The sequence below is a fragment of the Gossypium raimondii genome, chromosome 4 (assembly GCF_025698545.1).
Source record: "Gossypium raimondii isolate GPD5lz chromosome 4, ASM2569854v1, whole genome shotgun sequence".
Lineage (NCBI taxonomy): Eukaryota > Viridiplantae > Streptophyta > Magnoliopsida > Malvales > Malvaceae > Gossypium > Gossypium raimondii.
In genome coordinates, this window is record NC_068568.1 from 17,673,623 (window position 1) to 17,696,219 (window position 22,597).

Genomic DNA, 22,597 nt, shown 5'->3' on the forward strand with positions numbered 1-22,597 from the left:
AATTTTATCGCCATCGCTGTGTCACCCTATAAAGCCTGTTGACCACCATCATGGTCTTGCTCTATGAAACCTAATCATCATCACCATAATGTCATCCTGAAGAACCAATCAATATCATTCTATTTCTTATTTAAACTTGATGCTTGAACATCGTGTTGTCCCCTCCACAAGGCTCGAAGCTTCGCATATCATGCTTTGCACTCAACAACACCAGATTATGGAATCTTAACGAAATTCCATTCCCCTATCCATCTGTCCATTCCTCCATTTCGTCACTTTTAACCTTGACGCTCAAACACCATAATGTTCCCTCTGTAAGGCCTGAATTTTTGATGCGTCGTGAACTAACTAAAAGTTTGACTAAGGCAAGTACACCTATCAATTAATAGTATAACTACGATGAGCAAATATATCATTCCCATGAACACTAAAAGTACTAGTAATTATTGTCTTTCTATTATTTAATCGAATAATTCGAGTGATTGATTAAAAACTAAAATTAACTAAAGTAATTAACTAACGAACACAACAAAGAACAAGTCATGTAAAAAAATAATTAACAACTAATAAGTGAAATAATACCCAAGAAAGAATCTACCTAAACTTTATCTGTCGCTATTAATCTAAATTACGTAATTTCTTTACTTAGTAACTTGATCCATAGAAATCCCTAAATTATGCTAATATCTCTTTCGAGCATAAGAGCAACTGACTCTAAGTTGATTAATTGAAATTTCTTTCTAATTAAAACCCCTATTATCACATTAACTCGTGCTTTGGATTCCCCTATTAGATTTGACTCTAACCTGATAGATTTATATCATCCTATTTCTAGGATTGCATGCAACTCTACTCAATTACGCAATATATACTCTTAAACAAGGTCTATTCAACCTCTAATTTAAGCACATCAAACATGGATCAATAATCTAGAAATATTAAACCAAGAATTAAGCGCACATAATTGAGAATAATAAACTAAGTATTTATTATGTAAAATAAAAATCAAACGACAGAATCCATCATAGGGTTCATCTCCCTAGGTATTTGGAAAATTAGTTCATGCTTGAAAATAAAAACATCCAAGATATAGTATAACCGAAAGAAATAAAAAAACTCATGATAATCTCTTAAGAAATCAACTGGGAATCTTCAATCTTGACGGAAATTTGTTTCAGAATTAGCTTCAATGGTGTTTTTCAAGTTGTTTTCTTGAATATTCTTTGACGGCTCACTCATATATTCTTATTTTTGTTATATATACGTCTTAGAATGTCCGGAATACCTAAAAATCATGATTTTCTAAAGTTAGGTGTGAAATCTCGTAAAAATAACACGGCCTACGACACTCCCATATGGCTTATGTAGCTTACTCCAATTTTTTAATTTTTACTTTTTTTTTTTGGCTCATTTTGCTCCCAAGTGCTCTATTAAGCATCAAAACATGAATTTAAAGGATTAGGAGCATAAAATTCACAATTAACATCGAATAATCACCCGAAAATGCATTAAGAATGAGGTTAAAACATATTACTTTTAGCACTTATCAAGCTTCGCACATCACGGTTTGCACCTGGCAACACCGTATGGCGGTATACAGAAACACCATTTCCCAAATCCTAACTTCAGCTAACCTATCAATAATTTCTCCTCCGTACCCCACTGTTATAATCATACAAAACATGCATTTCACTTACATACTATCATGGAGTACACTATCTTTTTAAGCATAGAAATAACTACTTCATGCATATTGAACTACATTGGCGGATACCTATATACCAAAGCAATCTTATACATACTTAGCATTTCACAATCAGCGGACATCATACATCATCACAGACCCTTAGGAAACTTGACACAAAGTCACGCTAACCTTACAGTATTCCTAGATATGGAGTATAGAAACTCACTTGATGTTTCTTTGCCTCTTATGCTTAACTTTTTTGAACGTGTCATTTCCCAAAAACTGAGCCAGTAGAATCGGGATAGTAAATCGGAGGTAAGTGAATCGAAAACCTTAATTGGGTTAGATAATTAAAATAATTAGAAATTAATTAAATAAATTATTAAAATAATTATAATTAATAATTTTAGGTTAATAAATTAAAATTGTTTGTTCAAGAATTAATTTGGTTAAAACGGATTTTAAAAACAAGACTGGATTTGAAAATAATTTTGAAATTGACTTTAATTGAAAAACAATGACCAACTTGGAAAAGGGAGAAAACTAAAGGTGATTAAATGGACAATGGCCCAATTTTCAAAAAAAGAGGTTGCCTATTTAACAATCCCCACGTCTTCTTCTTCCCTCCTATTCATCATCCTTTTCAAATTTTGCCAAATGGCAAATCAAAGCTTTTCTCCCGAAATTATTTCATCCTCTTTGATTTTCAAGCTCTCCAAACACAAAATCTCTCTTAAATTTTAAAGAATACTCATGTTTTTAACCTCAATTTCTCTAATTTTTTCACACGTTCCAAACTTGAATTAGCTTCGTAGCTCATCAATTTTGCAAAATTGAGGTAACATTATGAATTTTCATGATCAAACTAAGTGTGTTAGCTTTTCAAACTGAGTTTTATTTGATTAAATCAATGTCTCAATAAATCATTTAATTTTAAGTTGATTTTAAGCTTGAAAATGGTGGATCTCGTTTTACTAAGGTAAGTTGCAATTTCAAAGCTATTTTTAGGTTTTTAAAGTCAATTTTAAATATTTTCAAGTAATTCAAAGGATTTGGACATTTTCCCTTTTAATGAATTTATTTAGCTTGATTTTTCAAAAAAAAAATCGATCTATGTAATTGGCCTAAATTGAAGATTTAAATATGTAATTAAATGATTTTTAGGATGTTTGGAATCGAAATTAAGGTTTAAAAACTAGATTTGAGTGGTGAAATCACATTTTCGACAAAATTAGCTAGTTTTCAGTAAGTATGATAGATGAGTTGTGATCTGCATTTTTTATATGATTTAAATGTGCTTGAGGTTGTTCATAATGTGTTTGTAATGTATTTAATGTGAATGCAAAGTGTCAGACTCGTTGGGAGGTTCTACAAGTAAGGGCAAAGGCAAACAAAGGCTTATTTGAGCTTTTGCCATTAACGCCAAGGTTGCAAGGTGGGTGGTTTGATGTGCTACAAGTATGCACAAATCAAAGTGTTAAAGGGGAGCTTAGGTATCCTAATCACCTATACTAAGTTCCATGAGTAAGTGTTTCTACTTAATCTAATGATGATTTGCAAATGATGCTTAAATGTGATATGTTATGTGAAGTATATTAAGATGACAATGAAAATTTTATGTGGTTATGATTGAATATGATATGAGCCTTGAAAATGTGATATGAACATAAATTGTGTGACATGTGAAAGTTTGTATAAAACAATAAGTATACATTTTTAAGTGGATATGTTGAAGGGTATATTGGTTATGGTTGGAAGGTATACTTGGTTGTGTTCGAAGGTTATATATATATGGTTGTGTTTGGAAGGTATATTTGGTTGTGTTCAAAGGATACATATGGTTGTGTTTGGAGGGTAAATTGGTTGTGTTTGGAGGCTATGATTGGTTGTGTTTGGTGGGTGATAGCTTTATGTTACACATTATATTGGTCGTATTTGGAAATCTGGTTATCCAATGTAATATATTTATGTACATATGTTCATAATTACATTATGCCAACATATCAATGTGAATGTTATGAATTATGCTTGATTGCTTACCATGATTAATTATGATAGTATGTCTTCTTTTAACTTTGGACATTAAGAATACTTGTGGCAATCTTTGAGCACTCACTGAGCTTGAAAAAGCTCACACTCTTTTATGTTTAACAATGCAAGGATATAGCTGAAATGAGGAGGAGAAGTGAGCTACCAAGTGATCCAAAGCAAAGCAATTTACCTTGAGTATGTTTGATGTGTTTCCAACTCAATAAGGAAGGAAATGTGGGACTAATCTAGACGATTTTAGACTTTGAACTGTTAATGGTTTGTAATTGGACATTATGAACTCTTTATTTGGTTTGATTTAGAGCTTTTATTATTGCTTCAGATAGATGATTGAATGGTAGATTATGAATGTTTTATGAATGGTATGAGTAATTGTTTGACTAAATTGTAAGTGCAGGTTGAAGAGCTATTGGTTATTAAGGTAAGTTTTATATGTTTTATGTGTGATTTAGAAATTAATCATGAGTTTAGTATGCATCATGTTTTAATGAATTTTCCTAAACAAGATTTATACGTATTACTCTACTATACTATTTTCAACCTTATGAAATTGGAGTTTTCCAACATTTTACTACATTAAGATTTAGACTTAATCATTTGTTTTTAAATAAAATGGTTTCTAAAATCCTTTCAAATATAATCTTTTAAATACCCTATCACTTGCATGAATGTTCAATTGAAGCTTTTAGAATATTTGCTTGTTAAAAATTTAATTTACGAATTATGCTGATGACTTGATGATCAGAGTAGCGTAACGAAAGCATAACTTTAGGTTATCCAATATTCCATGAATAATTGTGTGAGGTGTGTTTGGTGGTTAGTGTGCTTTGTGGTGGTTTTAATGGACAGTTACTTCGGTGGCTAATGTGACGTTCGAAATTCAGGTCGAACCGTCCCGATTGGGTTTGGGGCACTATAGAATGTCAGAGCTTCCATTCTCCTGGCAGCTAAGCATTATAACAAAAAACCATGAGTTAAACTTAGTATTTTCAGCTTAAAACTCAGTTTTCCAAAAACATGCAAAACGCCTAAAAAGGTTTCTGGAAATCCTTAACTTCACTTTCTTAATTTTACGTATACCGAAGGACTAAGAACCTTACTAACTTACTGGATTCTCTACTTTTTTTTACTCAAACCTCATAATCACCACTCCATGTAGAGCTTCTCGTAACTATCTCTTTCTCGGAGCAACTAAGGAAGAAGTTGAAGAAGAGAAGAATGTGAAACATATTTAAGAAGAATTCTCCCTAGGAAGTCGTTTTCCTAGCTATTCATATCCCTTCACGCTTAGTTATCAACCCCATAGAAACTATCTGTTGGTAATCATTTTGTCTCTCACTAAGGAACTAATAGATTTTAATCCAACCAAACCAGAATTGGGTATCAACCATGTCCAATTCAGCCACTCGATTTTCCTGATTTTTCAATAGAGGCCGCCAACTTGCGGCTTCTTTCAATTTAATCCCCCACTTATTCCTAATTTCCAAACTTAAAAGAAAACCAAATGTGATAAAAAAATGCTAAATTTCTAATCAATCCCAATTTCTTCAAGGGTTTGTATTAATCAATCTTAATTTCTTCAAGGATTTGTACTAAATCTCTAAAAATCATTACTCCATCATGATGTTAAGAATCTCATGCAAAATCAATAATCCCAAAAGTATTTAATAAATAAAAAAATTGTGCATAAAAATCCTAATCTATCATAAAAAAGCCACAATCCTAATTTTCTAGGGATTAATCAATAAAACAAATGTTAGAGTGTATGACCCAAATTCTGTTAAATAAAATAAGAGATTGCTTGCAAGTCAAGTTAAACAAAATATATTTTCTTTCTAGAAGATTTAATATTTATTAGTGTAATATATTTAGCATTTATAAGCATAATTTGTTTGACCTATGAATTTAGTCTATAAATAAACTTTTTACAACTTTAGAAAACACCCATTAAAGATTAGAACTCATAACACTTTATGGAGAATTTTGTGTTTACGTTTTAAGGGTTCTTTGTTTTTGGTTTTCGGGGTCTAGTTTTTATCTCCATCTTTTTGTACTCTTTATTCTTTTTTCATTATAGTAAAATTATCTTTACATGTAGTTTTTATCCTCTTTGGGGGGTCTCCACGTTAAATTTGTGTGTTCAATTTCTCAATTTCTTCCATTATTTTACTTGTTAGTTGCTTAATCAGGTCAATCCCTAACAAGTGGTATCAGAGTTAGTTTAATTTTTCGTAGATTAACTCGTTCAAAGATGGGAACAATAAGGTTTAACATTGAGAAGTTTGATGGTGTCACAAATTTCAATCTATTACAAGTTTGGATGATGGCAATTCTAGTTTAGACTAGCCTAAAAAAGGTCATTACCGAGAAAAAATCTGAGAATCTATATGAGATAGAATGGGAAAAGCTTGATGAAAAGGCCTTGTCTGCAACCCAATTGTGTCTTGAGAATAGGGTATTGCAGGAGGTATTGATAGAGAAAACCTCATCTGCCTTGTAGAAAATGTTAGAGACTCTTTTTGTGACTGAGTCTCTAGTTAACCATTTAGTGTTGTAATAACGTCTATTTACGTTTCACATGAACGAATGTGAGCTTCTTAGATATCAAATTAGTCAATTTATTACTCTTTTTAATGATTTAAAGAATGTTAAGGTTAAGATTGACGATGAAGATCAGGCTATGCTATTATTGTGCTCTCTACCCTCTTCATACAAGTCTTTTAGGGAGACTTTGATTTATGATAGAGAAAAACTCTCATTCGAAGATATGAAAGGTCATTTGTTGAGTAAAGACAAACTTGAAATATCTACTCGTCCAAAGATTCAGACAAAATGGTAGATCAAACTATATGTCAACTTGCAGTTGCACCAGATGAACAACAACCGCTATGCATAACTTATCCGGTGGGTGAAACACCGTTCAAGTTAAAGTCAGGATTGATACATTTATTGCCTACTTTCCGTGGTTTGAAAAATGAGAACCCTCATACTCATCTGAAAGAGTTCCACATGGTTTGTCTGAGCATGAAACTAGGAGTAACTAAGGATCAAATAAAACTGCGAGCTTTTTCTTTCTCATTAGCTGACTCTGCTAGAGAATGGTTGTTTTATTTACCTCTGGGATCTATTAATACTTAGACTGATATGTCTCGATTGTTTCTTGGCAGGTTTTTCCAGCAGCTCGAATAGCCAAATTAATAAGGAGTATAGGCAGAATACAGCAAAAAGAAGCAGAATCACTCTATGAATATTGGGAGCGATACAAGAAGTTGTGCGCAAGTTGCCTACAACATGGCCTGTCTGAACAGTCGCTCCTACAGTAATTCTATGAGGGGTTACTCCCAATGGAATGAAGATGATTAACGTCGCTAGTGGAGGGGCTCTTGTGAACCTAACTCCTCAAAGAGCTAGGGAATTAATTTCAACCATGGCTGCAAATTCTTAATAGTATCAACCACCTATGGAACCAACGAGAAGGGTTCATGACCTAAATACTCCTTCCATAGTAAATAAGATTGATGAATTTACTAATATGGTTAAAAGTATGCTTGCAGAAAAATCGAACCCAACTCAGTTATGCGAGATTTGTGCTCAGCCTAATCATCCAATTGACTCGTGCCTGATTTTACTTGAAGACACAACTGCACAAGTAGATACCATTGGGAACTTCCTAAGGCCACCTCAAAGGCATTATGATTCATATTTAAACACGTATAATGTAGGGTGGAGGGATCACCCAAACTTAAACTATGGCTCAAACCCTCAATACAATCAACCATATCAACCAAGACCACATCTGCCTCAACAGTATCAATCTCCAAAGTCATCTCTTGAAGCCGTAGTAGAGAGGTTAACCTTTAGCACCGAAAAGTTCCAACAAAAGACTGAAGCACATTTCCAAGAACTAGATCAGCAAATAAGTAAGCTAGCACTTACAATTAGTCGTTTGGAGAACTAAGGAAAATTGACATCTCAAACCGAGCCAAACTTACGTCAAAATGCAAATGTTGTGACCGTAAAAGATGGAATAGAGTCAGAACTAGTGCCTGGCATGAGTCATGACCACAACATTGAACAGGAAGCTGAATTAGCGCTTTCACTGAGCCGACACCTCATAAACCATTTGTTGTACCTCCCTCATACCTTTGAAAGCTCGCCCAAGTTAAAAAGGAATGAGAGGAAAAAAAAATCCTTGAGACATTCCGAAAGGTAAAAATTATTATTCTTTTACTTGATGCAATTAAACAGGTTCCGCTATACAAAATTTTTGAAAAAACTATATATCGACAAAAAGAAGCTCCAACGAAACGAATGGCTGAATGTGGGAGAAAATGTTTTTGCAATGCTACAAAGGAAAATTTCGCCTAAGTGTAAGGACCAAGATATGTTTTTTATATCCTGCAAAATAGGTAATATTGGCATAAATAAAGCCATGTGTGATTTGGGAACATCTATTAATGTAATACCTTTATCTATTTTTAAATTGCTAAACACGAGTCTTTTAAAAGAAACAGAGGTGATTATTCAATTGGCAGATAGATCATGCGTATATCTAGAAGGGGTGCTGGAAGATGTCCTTATAAAGTTAAATGAACTAATTTTTCTTGTAGACTTTTACATCATCGATATGGAGGATGACTACTCAAAAAATGCTTCTGATATTTTACTCAGAAGACCATTCCTAAGTACCGCACGTACAAAGATTGATGTTCGAAGTGGAACCCTCACTATGGAATTCGACGGTGAGGTGGTAAAATTTAATGTTTATGAGGCGATAGGCCAACCCAGTACAATGTCGAATATTTCTAATGTTGATATTATTGAACCACTAATGAAATTTTATTTTGAGTATGATGAAGAGGATAGGTTACAAACTGTGCTCCGCAGGAATTTAGACCTTAATACAATAGATAAACCAGAGGAATTAATGACATTCAAAGAGTCAATTTGTGAAACTGTTGTTTTCATGGAGGCACCACAGTTTCCCAAAAGTCAAGGTAAAGAATTTGAATTGTCTCTTTTTCAAACTAAATTTTTGCCTGCTATTTCGCAGGCCCCAAAATTGGAACTCAAATTGTTACTAGAACATTTAAAGATTAAGATAGAGGTAAAGGAAAACCCAAGCAGAGAAGCTCAAATACATTTCAATCCAGCGATGATGAAGGAATCTGGAAAATGCTTCAAGGTCAAAGGGAAGAGGTTGAAATCTTTCTATGAGAACTTTCAAGTTCACGTAATGGAAGAATTAATTCTCGAGGAACCAAATGAATAATACTTAGGTCATCGAGCTAACGACGTTAAACAAAAGTGCTTTATTGGAGGCAACCCATATTTATCTTTATTTATTTAATTTAATTTTAAATTCTAGTTTAATTTGAGAATTAAATAAAATATTGTTTAATACATTTTCTCGCGTTATATTTCAGGTACACAAACCACTCAAAGCAATAAAGTCTTTCGACAAAGACACAATCTGGCTAGTAGAGAATAAGAGGAGCAACCACATTCTACTGTAGAATAACAACTTCATAACATTGAAGCTTGCCTTGAAACAATGGAAGCCAGCATCTCAAGCATCCCCAACATGCTACAAAGTGATTCCTTCCACCGTCCTCTGACCCATTGAATATACACGGGGAGTACACTTGACCCTTCTATTTATTATTATTTTAATTTACACATTGAGGACAATGTGGGCTAAGTAGGGGATTCGTAGTATCATGTCATACTTTATTCTTTGCATGTGTTTTGCTAAGAATAATTTCTTAATTCGTTTCGGAAATAAAACTCTAATTCTTATGTTTAGTTTATTTAAATTAGTGGGTGAATCATGAATAACTATTGCTTGCTTGATCAGTGAATATTTTATAGAATTGAAAATGTTATGCCTTAGTCAATATTTCATGAAAATTGTTGGGTTTTTTTTAACTTGCCTAATGAAAGTACTCGTTTTAAATAAATTTTCTAATAACTTGGTTAAGAGTGAAGATTCAGAAATGTGACCAAGTTGAGTAACCGGGATGAGGTGCTTGGGTTGTCATCTCATTTCGCGTCAAAAGGTTTGGTGACGAGCCGAAGCTTGTAGCACTCTGCTAACCAAGCTACCTTGAGAAAGGAGAAATAAATCGATTAGGGACATGTGAAATTGAGTAATCGGGATGAGGTGTGTAACACCCCTTAACCCCGAACCGTCGTCGGAATAGGGTTACGAGGCATTACCGGAAGTATCAAACAGTTTACAACAAATCTGCCCAATTGCGCAGCAGTTACTAAATTACTTATAATTTTAACTACGGAACTCGAAATTTAATTCCATAAATTTTCCCTGAAACTAGACTCGTATATCTTCCTACCATAAAAATTTCATAATTTTTGGTCCAGCCAATTAGTACAGTTTATTAGTTAAAGTAAGCCCTATTTCACCAATTGACTGGCCTGACCTCTTGTCACTAAAAATAAAATTTCTCATTGTAGGATTGTCATATGAAGTTATTACTTGTTTCTAAAGAAAATAGACTCAATAAGGATTCTATACATATAAACTACAACTCATAATTATTTTTGTACCATTTTTAGTGATTTTCTAAACTCGGAACAGGGGACTCCAAAAATAGATCTGACCATTTCTCACTAAAATTCACATATCTTAAAATATAAATTTCTTTTTGCTAAACCGTTATTTTTCTATAAAAATAGACTCAATAATATTTCATTTCATATATCATTCACCCTCTAATTCATTTTATACTATCCTAGGTGATTTTTCAAAGTTACGTCACTGTTGCTCCCTGAATTCTGTTTCTTTGCAAAATTTACTCTTTCTTGATTTTCATACTTAACCATTTTAAAAGCCAAACATTATCACATACTCACACCTCTTTCTTTAGCAATATCATAGATACAATATTCAAAATGACTAACCCCTATACATCACTTAGGTATATACATTACCTAGGTATGTACATTACTTAAGTACATGCCACATTATCAACAGAAAGGTACATCACTAAAATGTCTCTGAGGTCGGGATTACTTTGGATGCTGGATCGAACACTGGTTTTTTTACTAACCTGCGCACGGAAACAACCGTACGCTGAATATGGGTATACTCAGTGGTATTACCATAATTCAAATTAATAACATTAATCGATAAATTATATATATATATATTTCATTTATGTGTACAATTATTCATTAATGATCTCATACATTAAATCAACTTGATAATTAATAACAATAAGCAATAATTCAAATCTTATATTTAATTGTATTCATGCATTGTTTCACTATCTAAATTTTATTGGATTTTTCAACATCTTATTAACTCATTCCAATCCATACAAGCTCATTCATTTCATCAACTCATTCATTATCCTTTCTATTTATATTCAATTTATACTTTAAATCTTTTAACACTCCATTTATTCATTAAATCCATAACTAAATTTCAATAACTTGTATTCATTAAATTCACATATTATTTCACTCTTTCAAATTATTTTATTTTCACTTCTCATTTCTTAACAATAGTTATTTCAATTCATATTCAAGATCATTCAATAAAAATTTATATTATCAAAATTATTCATTTACCCCTATTAACTTGACTCGGATTTTGGCGGATACACGGATCCAACCAAAACACACCAATACGGCACATTATGCCTAAAACGGTACATATAAACTTTATAAGACTTACCTTAACACATTAATGATTCACTTTTGTCCACAGCTTATAATCTTAGCCCAAAGTAGATTTTACAGAACACCCCGGATATACGGAACAAATACAGAGAGCACAAATGTGCTAAATAGAGAGCACTGCCGTGCTAAATATCAGAGAGCACCAACGTGCTAATAATCAGAGAGCACCAACGTGCTAATATCAGAAAGCACCAACGTGCTAATATCAGAGAGCGCGCTAAAGTTCCTTAATAAGTTCCTTAATGGCATGCCACTAATATCCCGGTAGTTCTAAATTCCATCTACTTGGGCATTAAATCAATCTCATTTATTTAAATACTTTACAAAATTATTTCAAAAGGATTTATCATTTCTCCGTCATTACAATTTACTACTTATTCCACCATTCACATATATCACACTTATTCACAATTTAATTCACTTTTATTCCATTCATATATATATTTTTAATTCATTTTCCAATCAATTCATGTACAATTCAATATCAATATTCATCTATTTTTTAATACTAAACATATTATTCAAAATTCAACAATTACTATTAATAAATTCAATACCAATACGTATTTATCATTCAATTCAGTCGTGATGCTTACCTCAATTTGCTTATCATGTATATTAATTTAAATTTTAACAATTAATAATTAAATTCGAATTATGGTAATACTAACGAATTTCTCTCGAGTCACTCCTTGTCCACTTTCTCCTTTCCTTTCTCGGACAATGACTCGTATACGACATTAGCTACGTAATTAAACAATTAAAATCATTAATACACAATTTCATTAAAATATTTCTTTTATACCTAAACTTTACCCAAATTCTAATTTAATCCATTATCAATAATAATTTTATTTTCCCAATCTAACTCTATATTCTCTCTTAATTCTTACCATAAACTCAATTTAGCTCTTCAATTTCACCACAAATCCCTAATTTCGGGATTCTCTCAATTTAGTCCCTACTATTCAAAACTTATGTTTTATTTTACAAATCAACCTTTTACTAACTTTTAACTTAAAATTCAATCATTTTAACCTATAATTCATCAATTAATTCAACATAACTCATGTCTAACAATCTACTAACTTTTAAAATATCAACATAAATCAAGTAGTATTTATCTCTAGGATTCCAAAAACTTCAAAAATTATAAGAAAAGGACTTAATTTAACCTGCCAATTGAGCTTGGAACCTTGAAACCTTAAATTTCCCTTTTTCTTTTTCTTTCTTTCCTTCCTTCCTTCTCTGCCCGTTTTGCTCTCTGTTTCTTTCTCTGTTTCTATTCTCTTTTTCTATCCTTTCTTTGTTATATACATATAATAATATAATAATATTTTTTAACACATAAAAATCTCAGATTTTTATACTTATGCAGCCTCAACTTTGACAATTGGCATAATTGCCTATTTGGTCCTTTTAACTTTTCTTTAATCTATAATTAAACTTTTATCTCTATTGCAATTTAATCCTTTTCATAATTAACCATCGAAACGTTAAAATTTCTTAACGAAACTTTAATACTACCCTATTAACACTCCGTAAATATTTATAAAAATATTTACGGCTCAGTTTATGATATCGAGGTCTTGATACCTCGTTTTTTACCCAATTTACCTAATAATTTCTTTTAAATCACAAAATTCACTCATTTAAAAATATTTCTAAAATCAAGCTGAACTTATAATTATTAATTAATAAATTTTTCTAACGTTTTCATCGGATTTAGTGATCTCAAATCACTATTCTGACACTACTGAAAATTGGGCTGTTACAAGGTGCTTGGGTTGTCATCTCATTTCACGTCAAAAGGTTTGATTATGTCTCGAATTCATTAAAAATAAATAAAGAGAATGTTTCGGGTTGAGTAACCGGGTGAGGTGCTTGGTTGTCATCTCACTTCGCGTCAAAAGACTGGACTACGTTTGAAAAAATAAAAATAAAAATAAAAATGTATATAGATATAAATAAAAGTATATATTGGGTATGATTGTTTCGCATGTTTTATTAAGCCTAAATTTATTGAAATAGTTGAATTTGACATATTATTCGAGATTTTATAAAATTCTTATTGATCGAGTTTAGCAGGTGTTTATTTTTTATTCACCTAATTGTTTGCAATATGCTTGACTAGGAAAGGGGGTTTTGATTTTGAAAAGGATTGACGAATTATTTTTAGTGGATATCATGCTTGACTAGGAAAGTGGATATAATGCTAAGTAGGGGGAATTTGGTAGCAAGATAAATTCGTATTTTTATTTTTGGCTAATTATCGGATAGAATGCTATTTAATTTGGGATTTTCTTATCAGGAATGAAATTGATGTGCTGAATTCAAACTCTTACAAAAATTGGCTAAATTGAAACAAAAAGCAAAGATGAGGGCTTGATTGAAAGATTGAAGATTCAAAGATGATTGGATAAAGATTAAAGGGTTAATTTTTTTTCTAAAAGTTGCTGGATAAAGATTGAAGGATTTTTATATTGTTACAACTCTTTAATTAGTTTAAATTTAATCTTTAATTTAAATTTGATTTTTAAATTTTGAATTATTTAATGATAATATTTACAATTATTTAGTGATAATATTTAGGATTATTTAGTGATAATATTTATAAAAAATCTAGCTAAATTTTAGCACTAAAAGTGTGTATAAATACCTAGTGGCTACAGCCAATTAAACACACACTTTTGCCTTTGGCATTCAATAAAATTCATTATTTTTCTTTCCCATCCCGTGTCACTTTTCTATACTGTTGTTTCATTCTCTTTTTCTTCTTTAACTTTCATTTTTTGGTTTAATTACCTTCCAAGGCCTTTTCCGTTTCCATCTTCCACAATTCCACAAAACAACTTTCAAAGCATAATTTTTTTCTTGATTAACTAAATCCTTTTTAGCCTTATCCCAGTTATCACTTCGACAAAGTAATCGTGAGATATGAACCCACACTAAATACTTTGCAATTTGGTATTCGTTATCTCTCCGATATATAAGATAGTACAAATTTTTCCCTCAAAGTTGATTCGGTTTCAATTCAAAAAACGCGTATTGGGTTGGAATCGTTTGGCGTACAGTTGGGAAGTTGAGTCAGCGGTGCTTTATTTAAAATCCCGAGAACAAATTGGCGTGTTCAATTGGGAAAAGCTACTTGGATTCCGTCAAGGGAGACAGTGATCAGATTTAAACGACTCACACGGTTGAGGCCGTTAATTCGAGTTGGGCTTTTCAGATTACAAGGCTATTGAAGTCTCAAATTACGGGTACGTGCCACGTGGTTGGAATTTGACAAGGGTTGATTTTCAGGTGATACCGGGATTGAATACGAGAGGAAGAGTTGGCAATTTGAGGGATCCTTGATTGCTTTGGCCAGCTTATCGATTGGAAAGGAAAATCTATTTTAAGGATCGATTCAAGATTGGAGTACACCAAGGTTAAGGTTAAGCTTAAAAAATATTTTATTTATCCATTTATTTTATTTTCTTAAATTTATTTTTGCATTTTCAAATCTATTTTTATTTTATTTTATTTTATTTTTTTGTATTTCCTTATTTTATTATCTTAATCAATTTAAAACCCCCATTTTTATTTTCCAACATTACAACGCACTAGTCGTAGGCATGACTGTTACTGCGATAGAAATTCTGGTCACGAGAAAAGGCAAAATTAGACAACCAGTTCCTGTGGATTTGACCTTACTACTCTATATTTCAATTTATTGTTATTTTATCGTAGGAATTTACATTTGGTGGTTTCGATGCCCATAAGTGATATTCATATAAAACTCCAACAGAAATAAAATTCGATATTTGAATTGTTGGCAGAAAGAAATTACAATTTTTAACATAGAAATACCTAACCATAATTTTAAAAATTAAGGCATTATTTAACATAATGCTAGATAATGAAGTGAAGTCAAGAATACCAAACATGCGACTATTTTACCTATAAAGGCCCTTTTCCAAGTTTATTTACGGAAATGGGCTAATTTTTTCATTATTTACCGGAAAGGGCCGAAAATGACAAAACGCGTCCACGTAGAAGCATTTTTGGGTGAAATTTCAGCAAAATGTGCCTTTAGAGGAGCGATTTTGTCATGTTAGCACAAAACGAGCTGACGTGGAAGCGTTTTGCTGACGTGGAAAAATCGCTCCCCCAAAGGTGTGTTTTGCTCCGTGTTTTTCTAGGTTAGGGATTTTTGCATGTTTAGTCCCTAAGGTTTTTTGGTTTAGGGTTTTTAAGGTTAGTGTTTTGTTAAAATAATTTAGGGTTAGGGTTGTAGGGGTAGGGTTTTGTAAAAATAATTTAAGTTTTAGGGTTTTAGGAATTTTAAAATTGTGTTTGCAATAACACCAAGGGAGTCAGGTGATGACTGGGATTTATTTCTTTCTAGGTTAAGGGGGCATGTATGCCCCCAACCTGATATATACGTTATATCGGATCGGGGCACTGAATACTAGTCGCAATTGAGCAACAGGGAAGCTTATGGGATCGCACACACCATCGGTATTGTCTAAGGTACGTTGCGTCCAACTACTATGGGTAATATCGGTCTACCAATGAACGACAGCAAGTGACCAACATGGGTATTTAATCTCTATTAATATAATTTCATTTTAATATTCAATTTATTCTGAATGGAATAGTGGTATGTAATTTTCGCTATCAACTTATATTGGTAAAGTACGAGATCAATAATGATCGTTTTCATGAGATGTTGGGGATTTTGTGTTCAGTTAACGAACAAGGCGCAGACTACCTCTGTAACATACCTTTCGAACAGTGGACACAAGCATACGACGGTGGCTTACGATATGGTCATATGACTACAAACCTGGCTGAATGCATAAATTATGTTCTAAAAGGAATGAGTCATTTACCAATAACCTCGGTTGTGCGAGAGACATATTTTCATTTGGCGGCACTATTTCCAAAACGAGTAGTGAGTTATAAAGGATAAATACAGGGAGGCCATGTATGATTTTGGAAGGTATTGTAAGAAATTAACAAGGCGAAGACGTAGACCAACACCATGCACACAGTGTGTCATGATTATGACAACCTATGGTTTCGTGTGACGGAGTTTGACAGATCGAACCAAGGTATTACCGGTGAGCAATATCGTGTACACCTGAGAAATAAGACTTGCGATTGTAGGACATTTGACGCACTTCGTTATCCATGCGTTCATGCAATTGCAGCTTGTCAGAATCTCCATTTGGATTCCATGAGATATGTCGACGAAGTGTAAAAAATAGAATACATGTACAATATGTGGAGACACGTATTCCCACTGGTCCCAGATGAACGTAAGTGGCCGTCTGTATCGCTGCTCTGTTTAAGTTGTTACCGGATAGAGAATTGCATTGCAAACCAAAAGGTCGACCTTGCTCGAGTAGAATACGTAATAATATGGATATCCGGGAAAGAGTGAACCATCAGAAGTTGTGCGGATGGTGTAGGAACCCAGGTCATACAATTCGATCATGTCCAAACTGAGATAGTTGATAATTATTGTAATGAAACTATGTTGCATTATTTTTATTGTCTTATTCAAAAGAACTTCTATTTTATTAAAAATATAAAAATAATTTACTATTAAAATATTGAAAACAAATTTTATTTTATTAAATTAAACAATATAAAAATAGTTTGTACAAACATATTAAAAAAATCAATGTATGTGTTGGTCGGAATCAGTGCTATATGGGGGTGGTCGATGATTACGCACTGGATTCCTCATTGGTTCTGCTTCTGGAGGGGTTGTGGTTGCTCCGGTTGTGGGTGTTGGGAGGATGACCCACCTTGATAGAATAAAAAATGTGGAGGTGTTTGCATCACCCACAGTGGAGATGTTTGAATCCCATAAGGCGATGGGGATTGGTAATGAGATGAGCTCCCAGACGGTGCCTCGTGCGATCCCTCTGGCAATGATGGCCTATATATCGGGGGTTGAGTCGAAGTCATTGGGAAAGGAGATGCACCGAGACATGCATTCCAACCTGGTTAGGATACATATAAAGGCTAGGACACGCACTTGGCATAATCTGAAGGGGCTGTGGTGTCGGTGTCGTCGGTTGAGGCGTTGGGCCCGGTGATTGTGTAGGCGCTGTTGATGGGCCCATGCCATCATCCATTCTTATTGGATTTAAAGGGTTCGGTTGTTCCCTTTCGACACGGATTTTTCGACGCTTCTACTCTTCCAACAGCAAATATGTCTTGCGATGGATCCTAAACCATAGCATGTAATCCGGTGCGCACGCTAACTCTAGAACGATGATCAGTTCGCGAATAGGTATATGATCATACCGATTTTCCCCAATTTCGATATATTCCGAGAAGAATATCGGCCAATTCGCATTCGTTTGTCGTAAGTCAATTTTGTGCTCATCATCGAGCACCTCAGGTGCCTCGAGAATCGGTTGTCTGAATCTAAATTGCTGCAACACTCTATCTGTCTGGTGCATCTCGATAGTAGCATAGTTGACCAATGGGACCTTAACATGCCAAATGTTCAGATTTTGAAAGAATTTATCCGGAATTACTGCCCGAATTGTCGGATCCTCGTATGGTGTCCATTGAAACTATATGAACGTGATAAAAATATTAGATATATACATAATACTAAAACTAAATATGAAACAACTATTTTATGTATATATATTTTATTTAATACTTACTTGTGCTTTCAACCGTTGGTCTAATAAAAGCCATACATCTTCAAGAGCGGTAGGTATTCCAACATAACTCGCCGAATGGTTCCACCTAATTAAATAAAATTTTAGCATACAATTATATTTTAAATCTATGTAATAATTGTAAAATCAAACATAAATTTTACCTCGTTATGAGTGGGAATGTATATGGGTGGCTCACTCGAAGACGTAAAAATGGAAAGCGAAACGGAGCCCATGATAGTAGTAGTGATAAGCAACCTTCGATTTTGGCTTTATTTGGTGGTGTCGCCCTGCACATCTCCCGGTACAATGTTGCCAACACGACAGACCCCCAACTAAATTCGCCAACTGCTCTAAAATCAACGAGTTTTAGCAGCCACCTCAGTACGAGATTTCGTGACAAGTCTGACATCAAATAACCTCCAATCATTTCAAGGATGTATCGAGCATATTGTATTCTTTCTACTTCAGTCGAATCATTCCTCGGCTCCTGGAATGTGTCTCGTAACCAGTCCATCTCGATCTGACCTCTATAAATATTATCCAGAATCGCACCTAAAAGATCGTAGCATACGACTCCCTAATTAGCAGATTGAACGGACTTGGTGAGTGTGGACCCATCCACCAACAATCTCAATTGTAACTACACGTCCTCCAAAGTAATGGTACACTATCCGTTTGGAAGATGAAATGTGTGCGTTTCGGGTCTCCACCTCTCTATTAACGCGTTGATGAGTTTCAGGCCCAACTTGCACCCCGGCCTATAGTGGCCACGTGTCAAAAACTCGCTTGTCTCAAGTAATTTTCCATCAACGGTGATGGAGGACCAGACATATTACGAATATAATATTGTAACACACCCGATCTACATACTGTTATAAAAAATTATAAAATTAAAATTAATTAAAATTACATAAAATAAAAAAATTAAATAATATTCAAAAATTAAAATTAACCATTACCATTTTCATTTGTTTGACGGAGATATGTTTATGATTGAGACGAATTAATTCCCTGGTCATTACTAACACGATCAAATATTTTTAAAATTATATAAAAAATACTAATTTAGAAAAAAATTAAAGGAAATAATTAATTAAAGAGAGATTTGAGAAATTTAAGGAGAAATTTGAGAGTTTTTTTGCCGATTTTGAAAGAAATAAGGTATGAAAAAGATAGGAGGGGGTTTTATAGAATTTTTTTTTGACTGTTGGACCCCTAACGGTCAAAAAATTAAATAGCTATTGGAAAAAAAAAGACGGAGCAAAACGAATCCTGAAGGAGCGATTTTGCCACATCAACAAAATGCTTCCACATCAGTGCATTTTATGCTGACATGGCAAAACTGCTCCCCCAATGGTACGTTTTGCTGAAATTTTACCCAAAAACGCTCCTATATAGATGCATTTTGTCATTTTCAGCTATTTCTAGTAAATAATTAAAAAATTAGCCCATTTTCATAAATAAACTTAGAAAAGAGTCTTTATAGGTAAAATATTCCAAACATGCCATATACGTAGGTTTTATAAATAGAGGCAAGCATATATTTGAATCCAATATTCTGCAATTATGAGTTCAAATTACAAAGAAATTGAATTCAGTGTGAAGATCATCAAGTTTCCTGGCACCCTGCAGAAGCGGAAACAAGCATTTCAACCGCAACTTTTTCCACATCACGACGAACCCCGATGTCGGAAACCAAGCGGCTAAAACAATACATTCCGTAACCAACAGCAGCCAGGCCACTAAAGCTAGTCGTTAAATATCTCAACGGTGAAGAAACAATGGCGCTAGCAGCCGCCAAGAACGACGTCGCTTGCCCACTCCGACCAACGCTGATCCTTGTGATTACCAGCAACCCGGTTTTACAATAAATCGCGAAGTCTTCACAATTGTTTTTGAATAGATGGTAGACGCCGAAACCGTTATGGAGTAGGAAGGAAGCACGATGAAGAACTTCGGATGTGGGATCTGAAGCGGCAATGGTGCAGGTTCCTCCCCTGGGTTTCGCCAGAAACAAAGCCGGTGAAACGGCGTATTGGAATAGGTATAACTCACCGTCGGCTAGGAAGCAATCCAAGCAGGAAGAAATAACGCCGTAGCAACCCGATTGATAGCCGCATGCGGCGCAATTAGAAGCCTCTGAAGATGATGAACTGAAAATTACACGATCTAAGACGGTTCCGGTGCCGATCTCTCGACCACCTTGGGATTGGGTGAAATGGATCACCTTTCCCTCGCCTATGTATATCCCTGATTTCATTAACATTGAAAAATTCATCAAATCATTGATCGATGAAAAAATAAATGAAGAGTGGGAAAAAAGAAGAAATGGAACCGTGATGCGCATAGATGTAGGCGTATCTCCAGGAGTAAATGTGATCGCCAGGCTTCAAGTCTTCTCTGCAAATTCTGTTTGACAAAACTCCCATTTTCATCTCTCCAGTCCGTACACTCTTTTCCCCGTTAATAATATTATAGTTAAACATACTATGAAAGTTTCCTGATCCCATCCTTACCCCTTTCCTCATCTTACCTCTTTTGCTTAGACACTAAGCAACCCAACCTCCATTCATCTTCATCCACGTGGCCCTTATTAATTGCTTTTTTAATGAATAAATTCTTATTAAATCTAAACAATCAAAATACAATTAGTTTTCGAGATAAATATTTAAATTATACATGAATTTTAATATAATTTGTAATATTATACGTAACTTTAATCTGATGCATTTGTATGCATTAAACTTTAATTTTGATTTATCATATTCGAGTTATTCGAAATCGAAAATTCAACTTGATTTGAACTCGAAATTCAAAAAAATATTCGAGTTGACTCGATTCGAATAATTCGAAGTTCAATTTCTTTTCAATTTTTTCTAATCAAATCGAATTTTGCTCACTCCTACCATTCCACGAATATTGATGTAATTTTGATTATATATTCAATTTTAATGAAAAATTAATATATTTAAATTTGAATAATAAAATTTTGGTACTAACAAATAAATATGATATATTTAAATTAAATAAAAATTTATAAAATATCAAAGCATAATGGTAGTATAAGTTTTATGTTAAAAGGTTAAGAATTTGAATAAGGAAATAATTTTATTTTATAAATTCAAAATATAAAATATGTTTTAAGGCTTAATATAAACATGCAATTAAATTGTGTATGTTAGAAATTGATGTTAAAAGGAAATAACTAAGTGCACACTTTGCAAACATTGTGAAATTAGAAGACCATATGAAAAAAAGAAAGAAAACAGGGAGGCCTTAGTTAAGGAATTAGTCCATTTCTTTTATTACTATATGAACCCCATTTTCTTTCCTTATTCTCACAACAAGAAATTTGTGTCCTTTTAAGCCAACTGTTTTTTTTCCTTTTTTTCTTAACAATTAATAAATTGATGATAATTATTTATAGATAATATATAATTAATATAAATATATTATATTTTAAAATGCAATATTATAAAATTTTATATATGAAATATAAAATTACTTATTATATAATTTTTTGGTTAATGAAACATAATAAAATGAATATAAAGTTTGACTTATTTATTATTATAAATTTCATTTAATAAAAGTATTTAAAAAATTAGAATTCTTATTTATAAACATGATAATTTTTTATCAAATAAATTAATCAATTTTAGTAAAATTAAAAACTCTTAATAGATTATGGATAATGGATATAGATCATAGATATTAGTGACTTAGTTAACAATAAATAAGTAATTTTAAAAAATAATTTTTAAATAATAAAATGTAAGTGATTGTTTTATTATTTAATTAAAATTTTAAATATTTTCTTTAAATAAGTTGTTCGATAAACTGACAAATGAAATGCTGAAAAAAATTAATATTGAAAATTTAAATAGTGGATTTAAATTACAAAACTGTATGATATATTACTTAAAATAATTATTGAATATAATTAGATTGTTCGATAAATATAAATTTTAAATTATAAAAAATATTTTACATTTTATACTTAATTTTTAAACATTTTACTTTATTCTAAGTAAGAATCAAATTTTAAAACGAAAATTTTTATAAGATAATATAATATAAAATTAAATTAAATTAAATTGATTGAAAATCTATTAAGTGATAAATAAATTTTATATATTTATTATTTTCACAATTTTTAGAAAAATTCTATTAAATTGCTCTATTTTAGATTATTAAATGTGTAAAAATTAAATGGTTTAATTTTTTAAATTTTCTACCGAACAAACCGATGTTTAATTTAATTAATTTTTTATACAACTTAATTAATATTTTTGTTGTGGAAGGATCGACTCCTTTGGGAGAAATCTTTGAAGTGTTATCATTGTCCCCCAAGAAAGGTTTTATCCCCCACTTCCCGGTGAGTAGGGTACCTGGAGGGGGACACCTTAATTGTACGTGAATGTATGATCTCCCACCAAGAGGCGACGTGAACATCTCGCCCTTGGTGGGATTCAAACCC

General features: G+C 32.6%; 1 protein-coding gene across 1 annotated transcript; it reads right to left on the reverse strand.

Moving 5' to 3' along the window:
- Nucleotides 1-19,560: 19,560 nt before the first annotated feature.
- On the reverse strand, nucleotides 19,561-20,612 carry LOC105767705 (protein LEAD-SENSITIVE 1). The gene is made up of 2 exons (XM_012587281.2): nucleotides 20,453-20,612; nucleotides 19,561-20,367 (listed from the first exon to the last, which is right to left on the reverse strand). Exons 1-2 carry the CDS (start codon nucleotides 20,601-20,603, stop codon nucleotides 19,727-19,729), a joined length of 792 nt encoding a protein of 263 aa, XP_012442735.2. The 5' UTR covers nucleotides 20,604-20,612; the 3' UTR covers nucleotides 19,561-19,726.
- Between the last annotated feature and the right edge of the window lie 1,985 nt (nucleotides 20,613-22,597).